A 19,245-nucleotide genomic window follows, 5' to 3' on the forward strand; every position below is an offset into this window, starting at 1 on the left:
AAGCAGCTTGAACTTCTTCCTTCATCACCATAGGCTCTTGCTCATATGTTATTTCCTTAAATTCCTTGTATCTGCCAATTCCTTTCTATATAATGACTCCGTATATTCCTTCTAGCTTCTTTTAATACTTCCAAATCCCTATGCACATCTAAAAACTTCTCCAATAGGGTAAAAAGGGAAGCCACAGACTGGGAAAAAGTATTTGGTAATGATATATCAGGTAAGGGACTTATATCCAGAATTTATAAAATACTTGAGCATCACAACAAGATAAAGGTAAATAATCCAATTGAAAAATGGGCACAGGATATGAGCAGACACTTTACCAAAGAAGACATTCAGATGGCTAACAAGCACATGAAGAAATATGTTCAAAATTCCTAGCTCTAAGACAGATGCAAACCAAAACAACTATAAGATATCATTTCACCCCAGTCAGAATAGCAAAATTTAACAGAACAGCAAGCAACAAATGCTGGCTGTTGGTGAGGGTGTCAAATGGTGCAACCACTGTGGAAGGTGGTATGGCACTTTCTCAAAAAGTTGCAAATAGAGAAACCATTTGACCCAGCAATTCCACTACTGGGAATATACCCCAAAAAGACCATAACTGATGTCCAAGCAGATACATGCACACCCATGTTTATCGTGGCTTTGTTCACAATAGCAAAGAGGTGGAAACAACCTAAGTGTCCTTCAACAAAAGAATGGATAGAGAAGCTGTGGTATATTTACACAATGGAATACTATGCTGCATTGAAAAACAAGGAACTCTTGCAATATTATTCAAAATGGGTGACTCTGGAGGACAGTATCCTGAGTGAAGTATCTTAGTCACAAAAGGACAAATACTGTATGGTGCCATTGTTGTAAAACAGGACTGACATCAGGACTCGGGGGAGACTGAGAAAGATGGGTTCAATAATGTATACTGCATTGAAAGAGATGAGGGAGAAAACTGTTTAAAAGGGATATGTGATTAGGTATTTTTGTCATGACAGGAGTCCAGAGCGAAGGCTGCATAGTGGAGTGGACCTGGGGGGAGGGTTTGTAAAACGATAAAAGAATTTTTCTTTTACTTTTCCAAGAGGGTAGTGTACTAGGGGGGAGAGTTGGGAGGGGAGAAAAGTACAACAATGAATGAATGGGAATCCAAAGTCTCTGTAAATTTTCATCTAAATTAATAATAAATTTAAAACAATACAAGACAAAACTATGTAATGATAAATAACACAGTGGTAAGTAATGGTCAGACCTGTAAGCTGTTGTGCAGTGGATGTAAGGCCTGGTAGGGTCTCCTTCTGCTGCCAACACTGCCATATATCAAGGGCTGAATCACTGATAGCTAATGACATTGGTGGGGTGTCTGCCTATTCCCCTTGGATTTTTCAATTAATAAGCAGGACAACAGAGGGAGAAGGTGACATGAGGCTGGAGAAGAGAAACTGAAATGAAACATGAGAAAATAGACATGGACACATTCACACGTCTCCCTCAGGGGAGCCTACCTTGGAATCCAGATGTAAGCCAACAATTTCATGTTCATCTCCCTGCAGTACATTTTCTCTCTAGCGATGAGAAATCCCTCTATAACATGTCAGTGCAGGATAATGTAAAGTAACTATTAAAAGAGATCCTCTAATGAAAAGATGAGCCAATTAGCAAAATTAAGATTCAGACACATGATCAGAAAAGCCAGTTACAATTTCTGCATGATTAGTAATTAAAATTTTTCTGTACTTAAACCCATTCAATTAGTTAATTAAAATAAATTGCATTGATTGCAAAGATGTGAATCTGTATTTGTATGCTAAATGAAGCCATGATGTGCAGAACTGATAAGTGAATAAAAAATTAGCAAAGCTTCAACATGGGAGGTGCAGATGGGGGAAGCTATGGCTAATGTGCACCCATTTCTTATTTATGAGGTGGTAGCTCTGCTGGCCTAGTGGTAAGGAACTGTGCTGCCAACCCAAAGGCACATGAATTGAATCCACTAGTTGCACCAAAAAATAAAGATGGTCTGCTCCTGTGCAATTTACTGCCTCTGAAAACCCACTGAAGGTTCTGAGTGAGTTCTGACTCAATGTTACTGAACAACAACAGGTTTTTTCTCATTTTCAGACAATTTACTATTAAAAATATTAAACTAGGTAAATAGTGAACATAAAATGAAAATTCCTAAAACTCTGGTTGGGCAATCTGTAACATGTTATTGATCATAAAGGTTTAGCATCCTCAGGGTTTCGAATCCACCAGCTGCTCTGCAGAAGGAAGAAGGGCCGTGCTTTCTTGCTAAGATTTATTGCCTGAGAAGCTCAATACAAGGTCATGATGAGCCAAAATCAGCTCAAAGATAGTGAGTTTAAGGGCTTTAAAAGTAAATTTAGTTCAGAGAAATCAGAATTAGGATTTTGACTTTATAAGAACAAACTCACATTTATAGGATAATTTGTCCTGTCAATTTGTCAGAAAAGCCAAGGTGAGTAAAAATTTTTAAGAGAAATACTCTCTTTTATCTCTCTTTTCTCAAGATTACAAATCACAGTGGTTCTTGGAAGGCTACCTTTGTACCATCAGTCATCAGTCTTTGCCGACAAGTTGGAATCAACTCATAGTTGAACCTGTAGTGGGTTTTCAGAGGCTGTAAATCACACAGGAGGAGACTGCCCATCTTTCTCCGTTGGTGCAGCTGGTGGATTCCATCAGCATGCCTTTGGGATGGCAGTGTAGCTCCTTACTCCTAGGCCACCAGAGCTCCCTACATTTGTATATTATACTAGTTTATTCTTCGTCTTAAAAAAAAAAGAAACACAAGATAATTCTTTAATGGATAAGGAAATAAGATCATAGAAATAAAAATAAAATACAATGTCTGATTATTCATGGCATCAATGTATACTCTTAATCAATTTTCGTAAAGTTGATTCTGATTCAGGGTGATCCCAGGTGTTCTTACAGTGTTGAACTGTCTCATAGGACTTTCAAGGCACTCTGATGCTGTAGTGCTGTTAATCAAAAGGTTGGCAGTTTGAATCTACCGACTACTCGATGGGAGGTAGACGAACAGTGTCCTCCCTTTAAGTATCCTCCCTACAGCCTTGGAAACTGGATGAAGGATCACTATGAGAAGGAATACCTTTGAAGGCCCTGGAATTGGTGGGGTCAATCTTAGAGAAGTAGATCACCAGGTCTTTTTTTATCAACATTTTTGGCACTAGTAATCGGGAAATCAAAAGACAAATTGCATTAAGAAAAATCTGCTACCAGGGACCTCTCCAGATTGCTGAAGAGCAATGATGTCAGTCTAGAGACTAAGGTGTGCCTGATTCAGGCCAAAGACATCACAATTACTTGCTATGTATCAGAGAGCTGAACAATGACTAATGATGACAAAAGAAGAATCGATGTCTTTGAGTTGTGGTGCTGGAGAAGAGTATTGAACATGCTATGGACTGCCAAGAAAAGAAACAGGTTCTGTCCTGGAGAGAGTAAAAACAAGTTGCTCCTTTGATGCAAGAATTTTTTTAAGCTTCATCTCACATACTTTGGACATGCTGCCAGAAGAACTAGTCCTTGGAGAAGGATATCATGCTTGGAAGGGTGGTGGAACAGTGCAGGAGAGGAAGACCTTGAATGACATGGATTGACACAATAACTGGAGTTTGTTGGAGGCAATGAGAATAGCCCAAGATAGGGCAAGATTCAGAATTATAGTGCATAGAGTCAGTATGACTTTTAGTCAGTTCAACAGCACATAATAACAACAAACATGATCCAGAGATTTCATAGTACTTTAACAACTCATAAAATTATGTCACTGTCATGGTTCTAACTGTTTCCAGCCTCATATTAGAAATTCTATAGGCCCAATACCATGTGATTGCTAGTTTTCTATTCCCTTCTTTTACGTGTCAGTTACATGTCATGCATGGAACACCATTCTTGTAAAAAGAAAAGAAAATTTACTTTTAAAATCAACTGCAATGCTCACTTACGTAATGCCATTCATTGCCAGCGAAGAAAGAAGATTAATTTTAAAAGTGAATCACAGACTCATCGGTGAGGATCTCTGTCTTCTCAATTCCCCAAGGGTGGGAGAAAATGTGAGTGACAGGAAATGTAAGTGACTGGCCCTGGATGTGAGTCCCCACGGTGGGGAGGGAAACAAGATCACAGCACACTCAATGCCATGTTGCTGGTGACCTAGGGCAAGTGCTGAGCTGTGTGTGAGCTTCAGACATCAATGGAGCAATCCTCCTAGAAAAGGAAACACTACGTCCATTTTACAGGAAGCATCTGAGACTCAGCGAGCTGCCCAAGACACACAGCTAGAAAGCATTGGGTTCACCTTGGTTTTGCCTGACACACAGCTCATTCTCTGCCTACTGCTTCACACAGTCTCCCCAGGAACACTGAGTTTTTTATGTTCTCCTAGAGCACCCTGAAAACAAAGTTACTGTCTCATATTGAACCTCCCTTTCTTCCAGATTTGTACAGGGAAAAGAAGAAAGCTCAAGATTCATCCATAGTCAGCCACTTTCACTGCAAGATATGTGACAACACATCCCTCTGCTGCGTGGTGAGAACATTATCTCAGCATGAGACACAGAATTGTGCAGCCCTGGCTCAATAGGTTAAGTGCTCAGTTGCTAACTAAAAGGTCAGGGATTCAAATCTACCAGCTACTTCTCAATAGAAAAGATTCATAGATCTGTTTCTATGAAGATACAGTTTAGGAAACCTCTCAAGGCAGTTCTCCAGTGTCATATAGGGTAGTTGTGATGTGACACTGACTCCCAAACATGCAACAACAAACATCCTCCCTGAACACTTTTGCTCTGTCCAGCAAAGAAGATAGGTCTCTCTGCTATTATATCATGTCACAAGAGGGAAGAGCACATGTCCGTGTTTCCCCATATCCCAATCTGAAAAGCTCAGGGACAGAGTTCCTAAGACTATTTTCATGAGCTACTGAAATATGGTGCCTTGAGTTGCTTGCACACTTCAGCTGGCCTCTGTCGAGCTGCTGAACCTGCTATAGCAGAAGGAGGCTGGTGTTTCACGTGATCACTTAAAGACAAGGATTCTCTTGCACAAGCATGCCACAGTTGTGACTTATGACTTTTGCCAACGTGTACTTCATGTTCCTTGTTACAGCTCACAAGAGGACAAAGAAATAGGAACTTACAAGCAAGCACTAATCTCTGCTGATTTGTGTTCTCAACACACATCTTTGAAACGGAATAAAGTCCAAAGGAGTAGGCTGTGGGGCTATGGCAAAGTCCAGCCTTGCCAACATGTATTAAGCAGACATTGGTTCAATCCAAACTCACAACCAAGATGAGGAAGGCCTCTATGGGGGTCCTCATTCCTCTTAATTCATCATTAATTATTATTTGATGCCATCGAGTTGAGTACAACATATAGTAAACCCTGTTCTATCCTGCATCATTTTCACACTTCCTGACACACAAGAGTCCACTGCAGCAGTCACCATTTCAATCCACCTGATTGAGTGTCTTCCTCTCCTTCACTGACCCTTCACCCTTACCAGCATTATGTCCTTCTCCAAGGAATAGCCAATCCTAGCAACATGCTCAAAGTATGTGAGGTGAAGCCTCATCATTCTCGCCTTCAAAGAGCACTCTGGCTGCACCCTCTCCAAGACACATCTTTTTGTTCTCTTGGATATCCAGGGGATTTTTCAGTGCTTTTCCCCAATGCCCCTCACCAAAAAACAACCCCAAAACCAAATAAACCAGTTTCTGTGGAGTCAATTCTGATTGATGGTGACTTCACCATGTGTGTCAGAGCAGAACTGTGCTCTACAGGGTTATCAGTCATTTTGTGTAAGTAGATTATCAGGACTTTCTTCCACAGTGCCTCTTGGGGGACCCAAATTGCCCAAGTATTGGTTAGTAGTCAAATAGGTCAACAATTTGTACCACTCAGGGACTCCGGAAAAAATTATAAAAGTCAGTAAATGCAGATTTATGGTGTGCAAGCATGGTGCTCAACACGTGCATTTTTGTTTATAATACCTAAATGGAATTATATCTCTTCAGAGTGAGTTTAGTTTATTATTTATTATTATTATTATCTTTATGTCACAGATAAAAACACCCTAAAATTTGTAAAGCTTTAGTAACAATTTGAGCTAACACAGCTGGGCTTGATGTTTAGTTCTTGGTGACCACATTGTTCTTAATCTCTATGTTCTCCTGCTTCCCATCAGACCTTGCAGTGATGTTATTGTTGTTGTTGGTAGTGTCATGTGCCATTGAGTCAACTACAACTCATAGTGACCCTATGAATGACTCTGAACTTTGTCTTGTCTCACACCAACATCACTGACTCTGGCACACCTGCCCCCATTGCCACAGCCACTGTGCCAATCCATCTCATCCAGGGTCTTCCTCTCTTGCACTGAGCCTCTACTCTTCCAAACATGATATTCTCCAAGGACTGGCCCCTCCTGGATGGAGATGGAGTTTGAGATCGAGTTTCAAAATCCTTGCCTTCAAGGAGAAACTCGGTTTCACCCTCTCAAGGGCAGATCTTTTCATTCTCTTGGCAGTTTGTGGTATGTTAAATACTCTTCTCTAGCATCACAATTCAATGGCATCGATTCTTCTTCTGTCATCCTTAGTCACTGTCCAGATCTCAGATGCACAGCAAGCAATCTAAAAGATCATGGCCTGCATTAGGCACACCTTAGTCTCTAGACAGACCTTACTGTTCTCCAGCACTAAGTGTTCCAGTGATAGGCACGTAGAGTTCAATTTCTCCCAGTTTAGTTTGTACAGTTACATAATTCATTCAAAAATCCTACATTACATTGCTTCATTTCAACAGACAAGGAAGAGCGGAGTCAGTGTAGTGGGTGGTACAAGAAGGAGAGCAAAGGGAACCCAGAGAATTTCAATTAAACCAGGAAAATGGCTTGAAAGAGTTACATGTTGAACTTGGAGCCAAATGGTTTGGCAGATGCAGCCATGTTCATTCGTGATGACAGGGCTGGTCTTTTTTCCACCCCACTTTGAGCTGACTTTATAGAACTTTATCTTTTATGTCCAAAGATCAAATAAAAAAAAATCACATTTAATGAGAACTTGGGGAAATAAAGTGGTGGCAATTAAAGAGTAAAAATAACCTCCTTGTGGCTAGAGACCACAGGAGTTTTCTAATTTTAAGGGACACAGGCAAATCACTTAAACAAGGCCTTTTGGGCCATGTTTTTCTCATGTTTCTTCCACACCCATCATGGTTGAAGTTATAGACAGCCACAGCTCTCGAACCCACAGAACTGCAGTAAATGGGAGTCCAACCAGGCCAAACTCATCAACTTCCAAACCCAGAGCTGAAGCATGAAAAGTAAATGTTAAGGCTTCTTTAATGCCACCTACTTTGTGCCAAGGAAGGTAAGTTAATCAGATTTAGAAAAGGTCATGGCATCTTCTGTGATGAGAGACCAGCCTTCCTTTGCCTAGAGCCCTGTTTCTGCATCTCTTCAGACTCTGAGCACAATGGTTGGTTGTAGGCCAACATATAGGAAATCTCCCACTCACTTCCTGATTCTCCACAAGCAGATTTGGTTTGGATGAGATCCTGAGGTAGTCCTAGGCTCCTCCTCAGTCCTAGAAAGACTGACCTCCCACAAAGCCCAAGGACAGCCAAAGTCATTTATCCCAGAGAAGCATCTATCTTAAAACCACTGTCATGTTTAGCCAGCTTTGGGGATGTTCTTCTCAAGCCTAGAGTCAAGATAAAAATAGAAAAAAATCTTGATGTGACCCCAAGTTCACAGTAGGCCTACAGACACACAGAAACACACCACCACCTCCAAGAAGTCCCTCTGAAATACTTGTTGAAATTTCTTAATTTAGGATATAAGACAAGGTCAACCGCTACAGAGAAAGGGGGTTCATTCACTCTGTGCACTGTAAGTCTTTGTTTTACACACCAAAAGACTGTATATATTCTGTTTTGAGTCTAAGTCTATTCTTTCAGTATACCCCAACCACGTTCCCTGGAATAGTACTCACCGATAGAAAGTGGTGTAGTCCACAGTTGAATGGCAGGCCTGGAACTCCCAGGATTTGAGCTTCTGGCATTCTCTATGGGCCCGGAGTTTTACCTTCACTGTCCCTTGACACAATTCAGGCACTGGTTTCCTTTGGGGTCTGTTGCAGAACTCATTCGATTCCACCCTCCAGGACTCAGCAAAATCATCCACATCAAACTTGAAATTTCCATCTCCACCTATTAAGTCATCACGCTTATGTCCATTGTAGTTGCCACAAAGGCCACAAAGCTTTCCCTTGAGATGGGGGGCAGCCATGACTTCTACAAAACTGTCTCCATCCCAGGATATTTCCAAACCTAGGTGAAAGAAAAAAATGGGTCAACCACTCCTGAATCCATCATTAACTCCCCAATGTGTTCATCCTTATACAGTCTATAGCCATATTCTTACCGATAACATCAAAGATCTACCCAAATTCCTTTTATCTTTTAATTTGATCATATTGGATATATTGTGAAATTATTGTTGTTGAATCAGAAGTGACTCATTAGTGTTCTTCTAGCAGGTTTTAAGAGGTAGTAATTTTCATGGGAGGAGACTCCTACAGAGCACCTGGTGGATTCGAACTGCGTACTCTTTGGATTGGCAGCATAGTTCTGTACCACTAAGCCAACAGGTGGCTTTATTTATTTTATTTACTTTTGCTAAGTCCTTCAAAGCCATCAGAACTTCCTCCTTCATCACCATTGCCTCTTGATCATATGTTATTTCTTGAAATTCTTCTGTGTCAGTCAATTATTTTGGTATAGTGACTCTGTATACTCCTTCTATCTTCTTTTAATACTTCCTGGGTCATTCAATATTCTACCCATAGCATTATTAAATATTGCAACTTAAGGCTTGAATTTGTTCTTTAGTTTCTTCAGCATAAGAAATGTCAAGTGAGTTTAACCCTTTTGATTTTTGGACTTCAGTTCTTTGCAGATTTTATTATAATACTTTACTTTGTCTTCCCACACTGCCCTTTGAAATTTTCTATTCAGCCCCTTCACTTCTTTTTTTTTTTTAGCCCCTTCACTTCTTGATTTTTTTTTCCCTTTGCTTTGGCTTCTTGGTGCTCTAGTGCAATATTTAGATTCTCTTCTGATATCCATTTTGGTCTTTTCTTCTTCTTCTGTCTTTGTAATGACCTCTGCATTATTTGTAGATGATATTCTTTTTATCTTCCTACAGCTCATCTGGTCTTCATCCATTAGTGTTCAAGACCTCAAATCTATTCCTGAGTTGTTTTAGGTTCCGAGGAGGACCTGCAGCGCTTGCTGCAGAAGGTCAAATACTATAGTCTTCAATATGGATTGGAGGTCAACATCAAGAAGACAAAGATTCTCACCACTGTGCCAACTGGCAGCACCATGATGAATGGAAAAGAGATTGAGGTTGTTAACAGTTAAGGGTTGCTCAGCTCCATAATCAAAACTCTCGGCACCAGCGGTCAGAAAATAAAAAAAAAATTTAATTGTATTAGGTAAATCTGCTATCAGGGACCTTTTCAGAGTACTGAGAAGTAAGGATGTCAGTTCAGAGACTAAGGTGAGTCTGATCCAGGCCATTCTCTTTGCAAGTACTTGCTATGCTGGACATTGACTAAGGACAACAGAAGAAGAATTAGTTCGTTTGAGTTGTGGTGCTGCAGGAGAGTCTTGAACATACCATGGACCTTCAAGAAAACAAATGGGCCTGTTTTGGAGAGGGTAAAACCAAGTTTCTCCTTGGAGGCTAGGATTTTGAAGCTCCATGTCACATACTTTGGGCATGTGGCTGGGAGGGACCGATTCTTGGAGATGGACATCATACTTGGAAGGATGGAGGGACAGTGTAGGAGAGGAAGACCCCAGATGAGATGGACTGATACAGTAACTAGGACAAAGGGGGTAGGCATGTCTGAGTCAGTGAGACAGGCTCAGGACAGGGCAGGTCTCAGAGCTGTTGCACACAGGGTCACTGTGAGTCATAGGTGACTGAGTGACACATAACAACAAACCAACGGAGCTCCCTTATGTGAAATTACATGAGTAAATTACTGTTGTGGTTCAGACTAGTTTGAATTAGAGACATCTGATATACATATGACTACTCCTTAATCATGTTACTATAGCAGCTTTATATGCTTACTCTTCCTTGTAGTAATTGTCTTGGTATAATATACATCTTCATTTATTCAATCATTTTTATATTGTGGAAATAGAAAGATAGCAGTGATAACTGTTTTTAGAGCTATTTTCCTCTTTCTACAAAAATTCTCTCATGATTAAAACAAGTCCCAAAAGAAAATTCCCAAGCTATTTGTTATAATGAGGGCATTAAATTAATAAATATATAGCTTCTGAATGTTCTTCATGGACAACACTCTTTATTTTACACTCACACTTGAGGTATGAATGGCTCTTTAATCAAGGTTTCCAAGGGCTAAATTAATGTAGAACCCATTCATCCACTCAGTTGGAAACCCAGACCTCGAAGGAGATTTTAGAGTGAAGATATTAAAGGGGTCACCATCTTAGAGTTGCTCATAATCTTTAACACTGAGAAGATGTTGGAGGCTGTCTAAGAACCCCAATGAATGTTCTTCCGATACACCCACCAGCAAGTCAATGTCATCTTCATTATCCACAAAATTATCGCCACTCAAGAAAACAGAGCACACAGACTCCTAAATTCTTAGAGGATTTGTCTGAGAATTTTCTCATATATCCAGACATGCTAGGTTCAAGGCCCAAAGAGCCATGCTAGCTACTGACTCTGGCCAATGCTGTAAGTTCTAAATTAAGTACAGGATTACTAGGTCGTGCTGCTGTAAGACAGAATGTAGGCAAATGTGCAGTAACATACCAAGAGATCAAATGTGCTTTGGGAGTTTTTTCCTATTGTTTCCCTGGAACACCAGGAAATCAGTGCTTGAGTCTTCAGTGAATGAGGGAACCATCTCCCAGTGAATGAAAAAGAGTCAGTAACATCAAGATAACATCTACAACTAGATAATATGCCTTTCTGCTCTGAGACGTCTCCTTATGCCTTCTCATTACCTCCTCTGAGTGGCAACTCACACAGGACCAGAGTGCTCTTCATGTGTGTATTTTTTTAAAGGCATCTGACAAAATTTAACTCAAGGTGAAATCTAGAAAGACAAATACATATACAGAAGGAAAGATCATGAAGACGTGATGATCCTGAGATGTATGTATAGCCATGCCTCAGAGCTACCATGGGGTTTAGCTCCAAATCACTGCAATAATGTGAATATCACAACACAAGTCACTTAACTTTCTGGCTTTTCCAGTATACGTAAAAATTATGTTTATGCTATGTAGTCTATTAAGTATGCAACATACACATTTTTAAAATCTGATCTTTCTGATTTTATGACCAAAAACATGGTTTTGTTTTACCCACTCAGAAGTTCTAGAAAGACTATGGCCTGTATCCTTAAAGGTCTTCTTGAAAGGTCAAAATGGAACTAATGAGCATATGATCAGAGGAGGCTCAAAGTGATGGAAAGATAAGTTAGTAACAGGAAGAGAGAGGAAGAGAAAGACCATGTCTTCATATGAAACTAACTTAATGTTGTATCAGCATGTCTGGAAATATAAGAAAGTTTTCAAACAAGTCCTCTAACAGTGTAGATGGTCAGCTAACCAAACCAAAATGGGTCTAGGTGCTCTACTTTCTTGAGTGGAGGTCATTTTATTGATAAAGATCGTGCCACCTGGAAGATGATCTTACCTTGAAAAGAAAGTCTCAACACTCCATAAATTTGGGCGTAGGCTACACGAAAGAACATGAAATAAATAACATTCCTCTGAGCAGGCCACAGAGCTGTCACAAGAGTTACAGATCCTCTTCGGGAAGAGACATTGGTTGAAACAACCATTGGTCTAAAACCATATCTCTCCCAAAACTAAACAGAAAGGTTCATATGCAAAGCATAGTTAGGTAAAAGGAAAGCATTCTCATGTCATGGCAGATAGTAGAAGAGCCTTGGCTTTAGGCCAAGAGAAGAGACTGAGTTCAGAAAAGGAGAAAACAGAGCTGAACAAAGAAACCAGAAACTAGGTCCAAGGAAGATCTCTGCTAGAGACAACTGGGTGAAATAAGGACAAAGGTGGAACCAGGTGATGAGAGAAGACACATGACTGGAGTATGCACATGTTGGACTAACCTACCATGTGACTCTCAGTAAAAGATGATGCTGATTCTAACAACTACTATCATATAAAACAATTTCTATTTCTTCACTGCCCGACATGCATGGCACAGAGTATGCTCTCAATACATGATGTGTAATAGAACACAAATTCTGTGAAGATAAAGGAATTGTGAGTCTCATGATACTTAAGAAACTGAAATCATTGTTTTGAAAAAAGATGAGCAAGTTACTAAGAGGATTTGCAATAAATTCTCTAGGATATGGATAGAAGGAATTTTACCTCACAAGCTTGTAGTCAGACAGCTGCCCAGCAAGAGAAAAAAAGAGAAGAAAACTAAACTCTGTATAATATTCAGCTTTTAGGGCATACTTCCATTTTTTCCATGCTGGAGATTTTTCCAATCTACAAATCTCTTTCCTAGACAGCAGGCAAATAAATGCTCTTCTTCAAAATGCCAAAAACGTTTGAAAATTTACACCTAAAAGCACTCTAATGTCATTTCTAACCATGCTGGAATAAATTTAAGATTCTGGACATGGTTCCCTGGAATTCCAGTGAACAAAGCCACTGCTATATTCTTTCTTCTTGGGGATCTGGTAGCCCACGCTTGAAATGATGCACATCCGCTGTTTTTGCTAAGATCCTTTCAGAACACTGATGCCTCTCTCATAAAACCTGGAGCCCAAAGTAAGAGAAGAATTTATATTCCACTCTTCTTTCTGCTTTCCTCTTTTTGTTATTATTATATCAAAAGGGTTTTCACAGACCAATCCTTGGCTACACATCCTGGAGAGAGGCCTTTGCCTGTGGCTGTAGAGTACACATATGTGTTTGTGTGAAGAGTTTTTAATCTCTACGTGAGTAAAATCCATGCAAAGTAGATTACAGTAGTGAATGGGGGGGGGGAATCTAATAAGCTGTAATTGAGGGACTGCTCTTCCAAAGGACATTTTAAATAGGCATCTTATGAGATGAAAACATCCTGGAAGTGTCTGAGGGATGAGGAATATTCCTTCCTGCAGCTGGGTTGAGTTTCCTAAGCCAATGCCTGGGAAATTGGGTAGAAATCATTGGCACAACTGGAAGGTTGAAAGCTGAAGCATATGTCCCATCTGGGGATGTGAGGAGCAGCCACATTCCTTCCACAGTAATGAAAGGCTTTCCAATTTTCCCTTCTCACTCGTGAATGCTTTACCCACTCGTACGTCACCCCTTTGAGTGTGTGACCTTGCTCCACAGAGATAACTTTTATTTCGTTTTGGCAGGTTTGTTTTGTTGTTGTTGTTGTTGGTGGTGGTGGGGTGTGTGTGTGTGTGTGTGTGTGTGTGTGTGTGTGTGTTAGTGGTCATTTATTTGCTTTATTTTGTTTCTTAGTTGTAATTGTTGCTGTTCCTCTTGTTCATGGAAAGGAAAGGGGAAGCACAGCATTCGTAGCTGGACCATGAGAAACGACAATAATAAAAGCCACTGCTGTTGAGCTCACACTGACTTGTGCCTGCCCTCATACGCTTCAGAGCAGTGCAATGCTCCACAGGGTCTCCAACGTCTGTGACTTTCTGAAAGCTGACCACCAGGTCTTCTTCCGAAGTGCCTCTCAGTGGAGTTAAACCGCTAACCCTTAGGTGGTAGTCCAACATTTAAGTCACTAACAGAAAATAATTTTTTTCCTAGTTTTGGATTTTCCACAAACACACACAAAAAATCACAACAGCAACAAAGGGGCTAAATTCTCCACATTCACATCCAAGTGAAGAGTTCTATGAAAAATACAATTTGATAAACATGGTCCCCCATGTTCATTCTGTCAGGTGGATCTGATGTAACTCTTTCAGGTGGTAGAGCTGATGAAGTGAACCAGAAGCAGAAATGGAATCTTTTAAAACTGTATGTTAAGTGTCATGAGTTGGAGGACAAAGTCACTAAGGAGGCAGTCACTAAGCCTTGCCCTGCCCACTCTATGCCCTAGCTCCTGTTAGGTAAAAGCAGCAACATCTTAAATTCACCCCAGTGATAGCACTCCCTACACTCCTCTACTCAACGTCCTGCCATGAAAGGTGGAGTTCATAAGCCAAGGATGAAGACAGCCACTTTCCTAGTCTCTGAGTGAAAGTTTCCTATAAACTGCTATTTTTAAGAAACTACCCTTTGATTGGATGAGTTTATGAAATGAAAAACCTATAGAAGAAGAACATTCTAAGGAAATAAATACCAAAATATTTTAAATGGACTAGAGTCACTAGAGATAGAAAGCAAATATCCCTAAGGGGTAGTACAAACAGATTGCTGGACCAGGGTGGAAGACATCAGCATCCAGGAATGGAATTGCTACATTCAAATGATCTTTGCAAAGCCGGTGCTGTGCCCAGAGGAACTGATTTCCTTCAGGGGAAGCAGAAAGCTTGCGTGATTCTTGAGCTACTAGAAATTGCTCACTTAAGTAATAAGAGAATCCTGTAAATTACTTGGGTCCTGGTAGAAGAGCTGGAAAAACAGAAGACATTGTAAAAGACCTAAAAAAGTTAAATGTACGAATCTAATTATGGCATTTCTTATCTCTTGTTATTTTCTTAGCCTAGTCTTTTCACTCATTCTTTTACAGTGTGGAATCCTCACAAAGAGTACACTTATCCCATATGGTCTTGCCAGCTGTGCGCGGACCGGTATTGAACCACCTAGGCTGTTAGCAATCTCGAGGCATCCAGGATCCATCCCTTTGAGCTGTGGGTGACTAATAATTTCCATATCAGTAGAATTCACTGTGTCTAGCTGGCTTGCATACAGATAGACAGGGTGCTTCTAATTAGTGCAGTGCAGTAATGTGTAATCTCGAGCACATTTTACAGGAAGCCACAACTGTTGCCTCCTTTAAAGGAATGAGTAGAGGCCTACATTTGTAATGTCGTTTGGATACAAGAACAGGTGTCCAAATTTTCTGAGGAGGACTAATGCTGTTAAAGTTGAATGAGTAAAGCTCTTTACATCTGCCACTCTGTAAAGTTAAGAAATGGGAATATCACCGTATTTTCATCTTTAACCTTCTCTCTCCCAGCTCCCTGCTTTCTAACCAGCTGTCCTCTGGGTTATCTGCATTTGCTTAGCTAAGCTGGCAGTCTATAGGTTCAGATTAATTCATCAAAATGCACTGTTTCCTTGAACTGACACAATTTAAAAAAAAAGGCAACAACAACCAAGAAACCTCCAGTCTGCTAATCAGCTTCATTTCCCCACACAGCCATCTGACCCTGAGTTGATTCTGACTCATGACATTGCATCAGAGAGGAAATGTGTCTTACAGACCATGCCTCTGGGTGACTTGAACCCCAACATGCTGGTAGATAGTCAAATGCCTTAGTTGTTCTCATCACTCAGGGACTCCTTGCATCTCTACTCAAACCAAACTGTGTTATACCAATGTCACTGCACCCATTTCCACAAGCCTGCAGGACAAGGTAAAATTTCTCTGATGTGTTTTCAAGGCTGTGACTCTTTACAGAAGCAGACTACTGTATTCTTCTCCTACTGAGTGGCTGGTGGGTTCAAATCATCAATCTTTTAGTTAGCAGCCAAGCGCCTTTAGGGCTTTGTTTATTTTTCTGTCTTGTCATCACATACTGTTGAGTCAGAACCAACTCATAGTTGAAACTGCCATGCTCAGTAAATGGTACAGGAGGAGATGGCCCAGCCGGCAGATTTGAACTGTGTGCCTTTGGGTTAGCCGCACAGCTCCTTACAACTAGGCTACAATCAAGTTTGCCTTTTTAATCCAGGTCATCTAGAGAAATTAGAACCTAAGTCATACTTATTTATTTATTTATTTATTTTTAATTATCACCAAGTTTGGTGGACAGTGTTTGGTGGAGCTTCCCGATTAAAACATACTTGGAAACAGGAATGGCAACCACTTCCGAAAAGGCTTGCTTCCAGAAACCCTATGAACAGTGTTCAGGTCTGTCATTCATTGTTATGAGTTGCCTATGACTTGACGACACTTAACAACAACAACAACATCACCAAGTTTAAAAACAATCCATGCCATGATTTCTTATAAGAATCATGCACAAAGAAATAGCATATGCTAAGAGGATAAACAGTTCAATATCCCATTGGCAAACAATGTGTTCACTAAAGGCAGCATGACTACATATGTCATAACAAAATGTGTAAACCAGCTGAATACATTCTTTGGTCTGATATCTGAAGGACTGAATTAGGCTTTGAAAATGTCTCTTTTAGGTTGCCTCGCAGACAAGGAGAATTTGAATCTCATTGGATTACTAAGGGTAACTGGTTATTAGTCACAAATCATTTGTGGCGTGTGAAAAAAGTTTGTTAGAGGCAAAAACAGGGTCCAGCGAGCCTCGGGCAGGCTGAGATGAGAGGGAGAACTTTATTAGCTAGTTCTCTGGCACCATGCCTCAGCTGTGAGAGACCTGTCAAGAGCCAGCATCCTACGTAAAAGTTGTAAGCCCAGTAACAACCCTTTCCAGTATCCATGGGAGAAAACTGCTGGTCACATACGGTTCCTCTCCCCCTGGCCCCTATCTTCCAAAGCATGGGGCAGCCGCCAGCATAAGGTCCCCAGGACTCTTTGATCTCAGGCTCTTTCTTCTGTGGACATAGATGATTCTTTTTAACACAGTTAATAACTGTTTACTTTTAAGAATTTCTCTTTTTGGACAGATGCTACTAAACAAACATTGATTTTCACAGATGTGAAATGCACTGATAATTCCAAGCTGGACATTAATGTCCCAAAATAGCACCAAAGCACAAGTGAAAGGTTATTTGGCAGGACCCCACTGCTATTTTTGAAAAGAGCATGGAAAGGCACTGCATGTCCTGATTGCAAGACTGGCGTGCCTGGCATCCAATTGCAAGGCTCCATGTGGTGCCAATATCTCCAGCTCTTGTGCAGCCTCCCTGAGATCTCCCCATCACTTCAGGGCAGAGATGAGGCAATGCCTGCAGCTGGCAGAGGGGAACCAGGCCTCTTGGGCACTGGATTAGATGAGGTGGAAAGGAAGTCCGCAGAGGCTGCTTCCCAGAGCCCCACCTGCTTTGGTGGTCACTTTGAGGAGGTAGCCGTCCAGGTCGATGTGAAAGTCTGGCGCCCGGCAGGGCAGCGCGATGCGAGTGCCATTCCAGCGCACAGCCAGGTGCTGCTGGAGGCTCACGATGCTGGAGCCCATCACCAGGTCCACTGACTTGGTCCAGGAGAAAGAGCGCGTTCTGCGGGCATCGTTCTTCACCAGCACCTGAAAGGGCGAGGCAGGGGAGGAGCAGTCTTTTGTCAAAACGTACTGACATGTCCCCTGAAAGTTAAATGTCCGTCCGTCAAAAGTGTTGTAGTGGGGATCTCCGAAAACCGTGCAAACGCCAGGCTCTGTGGGTGAGTGAGAGACAAAAGCAGGGTCACAAACCAAGCCAAGGACTCAAGGGGAAATCAGGGCCCCTAAGTAAGGGGCATCTGTCAAGTAAGGGGGCCCTTAGCAGAGATACATTAAGGGAAATAAACTTTTGTGTAAAAAAAACAAACAAAAACCCAACCTTGAACTGTAATACTTCTGATAATTATATACACATGCATAATTTATATCACTCCTAAAAAGAAAATTAATTTTTTCAATTTTAAAAATATAATAAAAGTACAATCAAAACCTCAAACTCATTGTTCTTGAGTCAGAATCAATTTACAGCTGACCCTCCAGCAGATCTGGGAAACAATAAACAGCTCATCTTTTTTCCAGCAAAGCCCGCTGGTGGATTTGAACCACCAGTGAGGTATCACCTTTGAGTCAGCACTACAAATGCCTACCAACTATTGTACCCCCAGAGCTCCCAAACAGAGAACATAACTCTTAAAAATTTTTACTTTTTTTAAAGCATTACTATGGTGTAAATGTAGGAGATGAAAAAATGGGGCTAAGTTTTTAAGTAGAACTGGCCTAACTTCATAACACAAATAAGGATGACATAAAATTTTAAAACAGCAGCATAAATCAAATACACAAATTATTTCTATTTCATCAATAATACTTGCATTTAGCTAATTTAAAATATTTAGAAGCAGATACTCTTCTAATGTTATACAAGGTTTCAAAGAAAATGATCAACATTCATGTATTTCTAAATAACAAAACTGTCAAATATACATGTGTATTACCATCAGAAATTCAAGTGTTGATAAAGTTATTATTTGCAAACAGTTTTTATGTGTTTTCTAAATTTTAATAAAAATATATTGAAAACTGGCAAATTAAGAAATTTTAATTAATTCAACATCTCAAAATATCATTACTTCAAATTTATGAAGCTTTGAGGCTTGGGTAAGGTTTTATACAGTAAAACTTGGAAATGGCACCTGTCAGGTAAGGGAAACCTTAACATAAATACACTACGGGGAATTTATATATTATAGTGTTACAAAGATGGTTATGGAAAACTGAATATCGTTTCTTTTCCAAAAAAATATTGTTGTTACATGCCATTGAGCTATGACTCCCAGTGACCATATGAACAATGGCTCTATCCTGAGCCACCTCTGACCTATCTGACCCCATTGCCACAGTCACTGTGTCAATCCATCTCATCCAGGATCTTCCTCTCCTGTGCTGACCCTCTATCCTCCCAAGCATGATGATATTCTCCAAAGACTGGTCCCTCCTGGTGACATGCCCAAAGTAGGCAAGATGGATTAACGCTGATTTATGCTCCATGCAAAGATATTTTATCTGTTTTCAAAGCACTATGAAATGAGAAAATCATTTGGAAAAAGTAGCCTAAATCATGAAAAAATTGGAATAAAAAGGGCAATTTCCAGTCAACACCAGATCAGGGCAAGAAAATGAGAACATCAAGGAAGGAACTGTTCTGAATACTGAAGGAGTAAGAGTTAAGCCAGGGAAGGATGTGCCAACAGATCTGATAGGCGCAACGAGGCCCAAAACAAACATTTGCTTTTCATTTTGCAAGTGTTTGGAGAACCATGTTGCTTTATGTCTCGGTATATGA

The 19,245-nt window shown here is 40.5% G+C and overlaps 1 protein-coding gene across 2 annotated transcripts in view; it reads right to left on the reverse strand.

Moving 5' to 3' along the window:
* The window catches only part of BMPER (BMP binding endothelial regulator), a 372,831-nt gene that overhangs the window by 106,636 nt on the left and 246,950 nt on the right, over positions 1-19,245 (reverse strand). For both annotated transcript variants that reach the window (XM_006887599.1, XM_006887600.1), the window contains 2 exons: positions 17,288-17,617; positions 8,049-8,385 (listed from right to left, as the gene is read on the reverse strand). In XM_006887599.1, coding sequence (XP_006887661.1) covers positions 8,049-8,385; positions 17,288-17,617 — 667 coding nt within the window. The remainder of the gene's footprint in view (positions 1-8,048; positions 8,386-17,287; positions 17,618-19,245) is intronic.

The sequence above is a fragment of the Elephantulus edwardii genome, unplaced genomic scaffold (genome assembly GCF_000299155.1).
Source record: "Elephantulus edwardii isolate Elephantulus edwardi_28Jun2011 unplaced genomic scaffold, EleEdw1.0 scaffold00059, whole genome shotgun sequence".
NCBI lineage: Eukaryota > Metazoa > Chordata > Mammalia > Macroscelidea > Macroscelididae > Elephantulus > Elephantulus edwardii.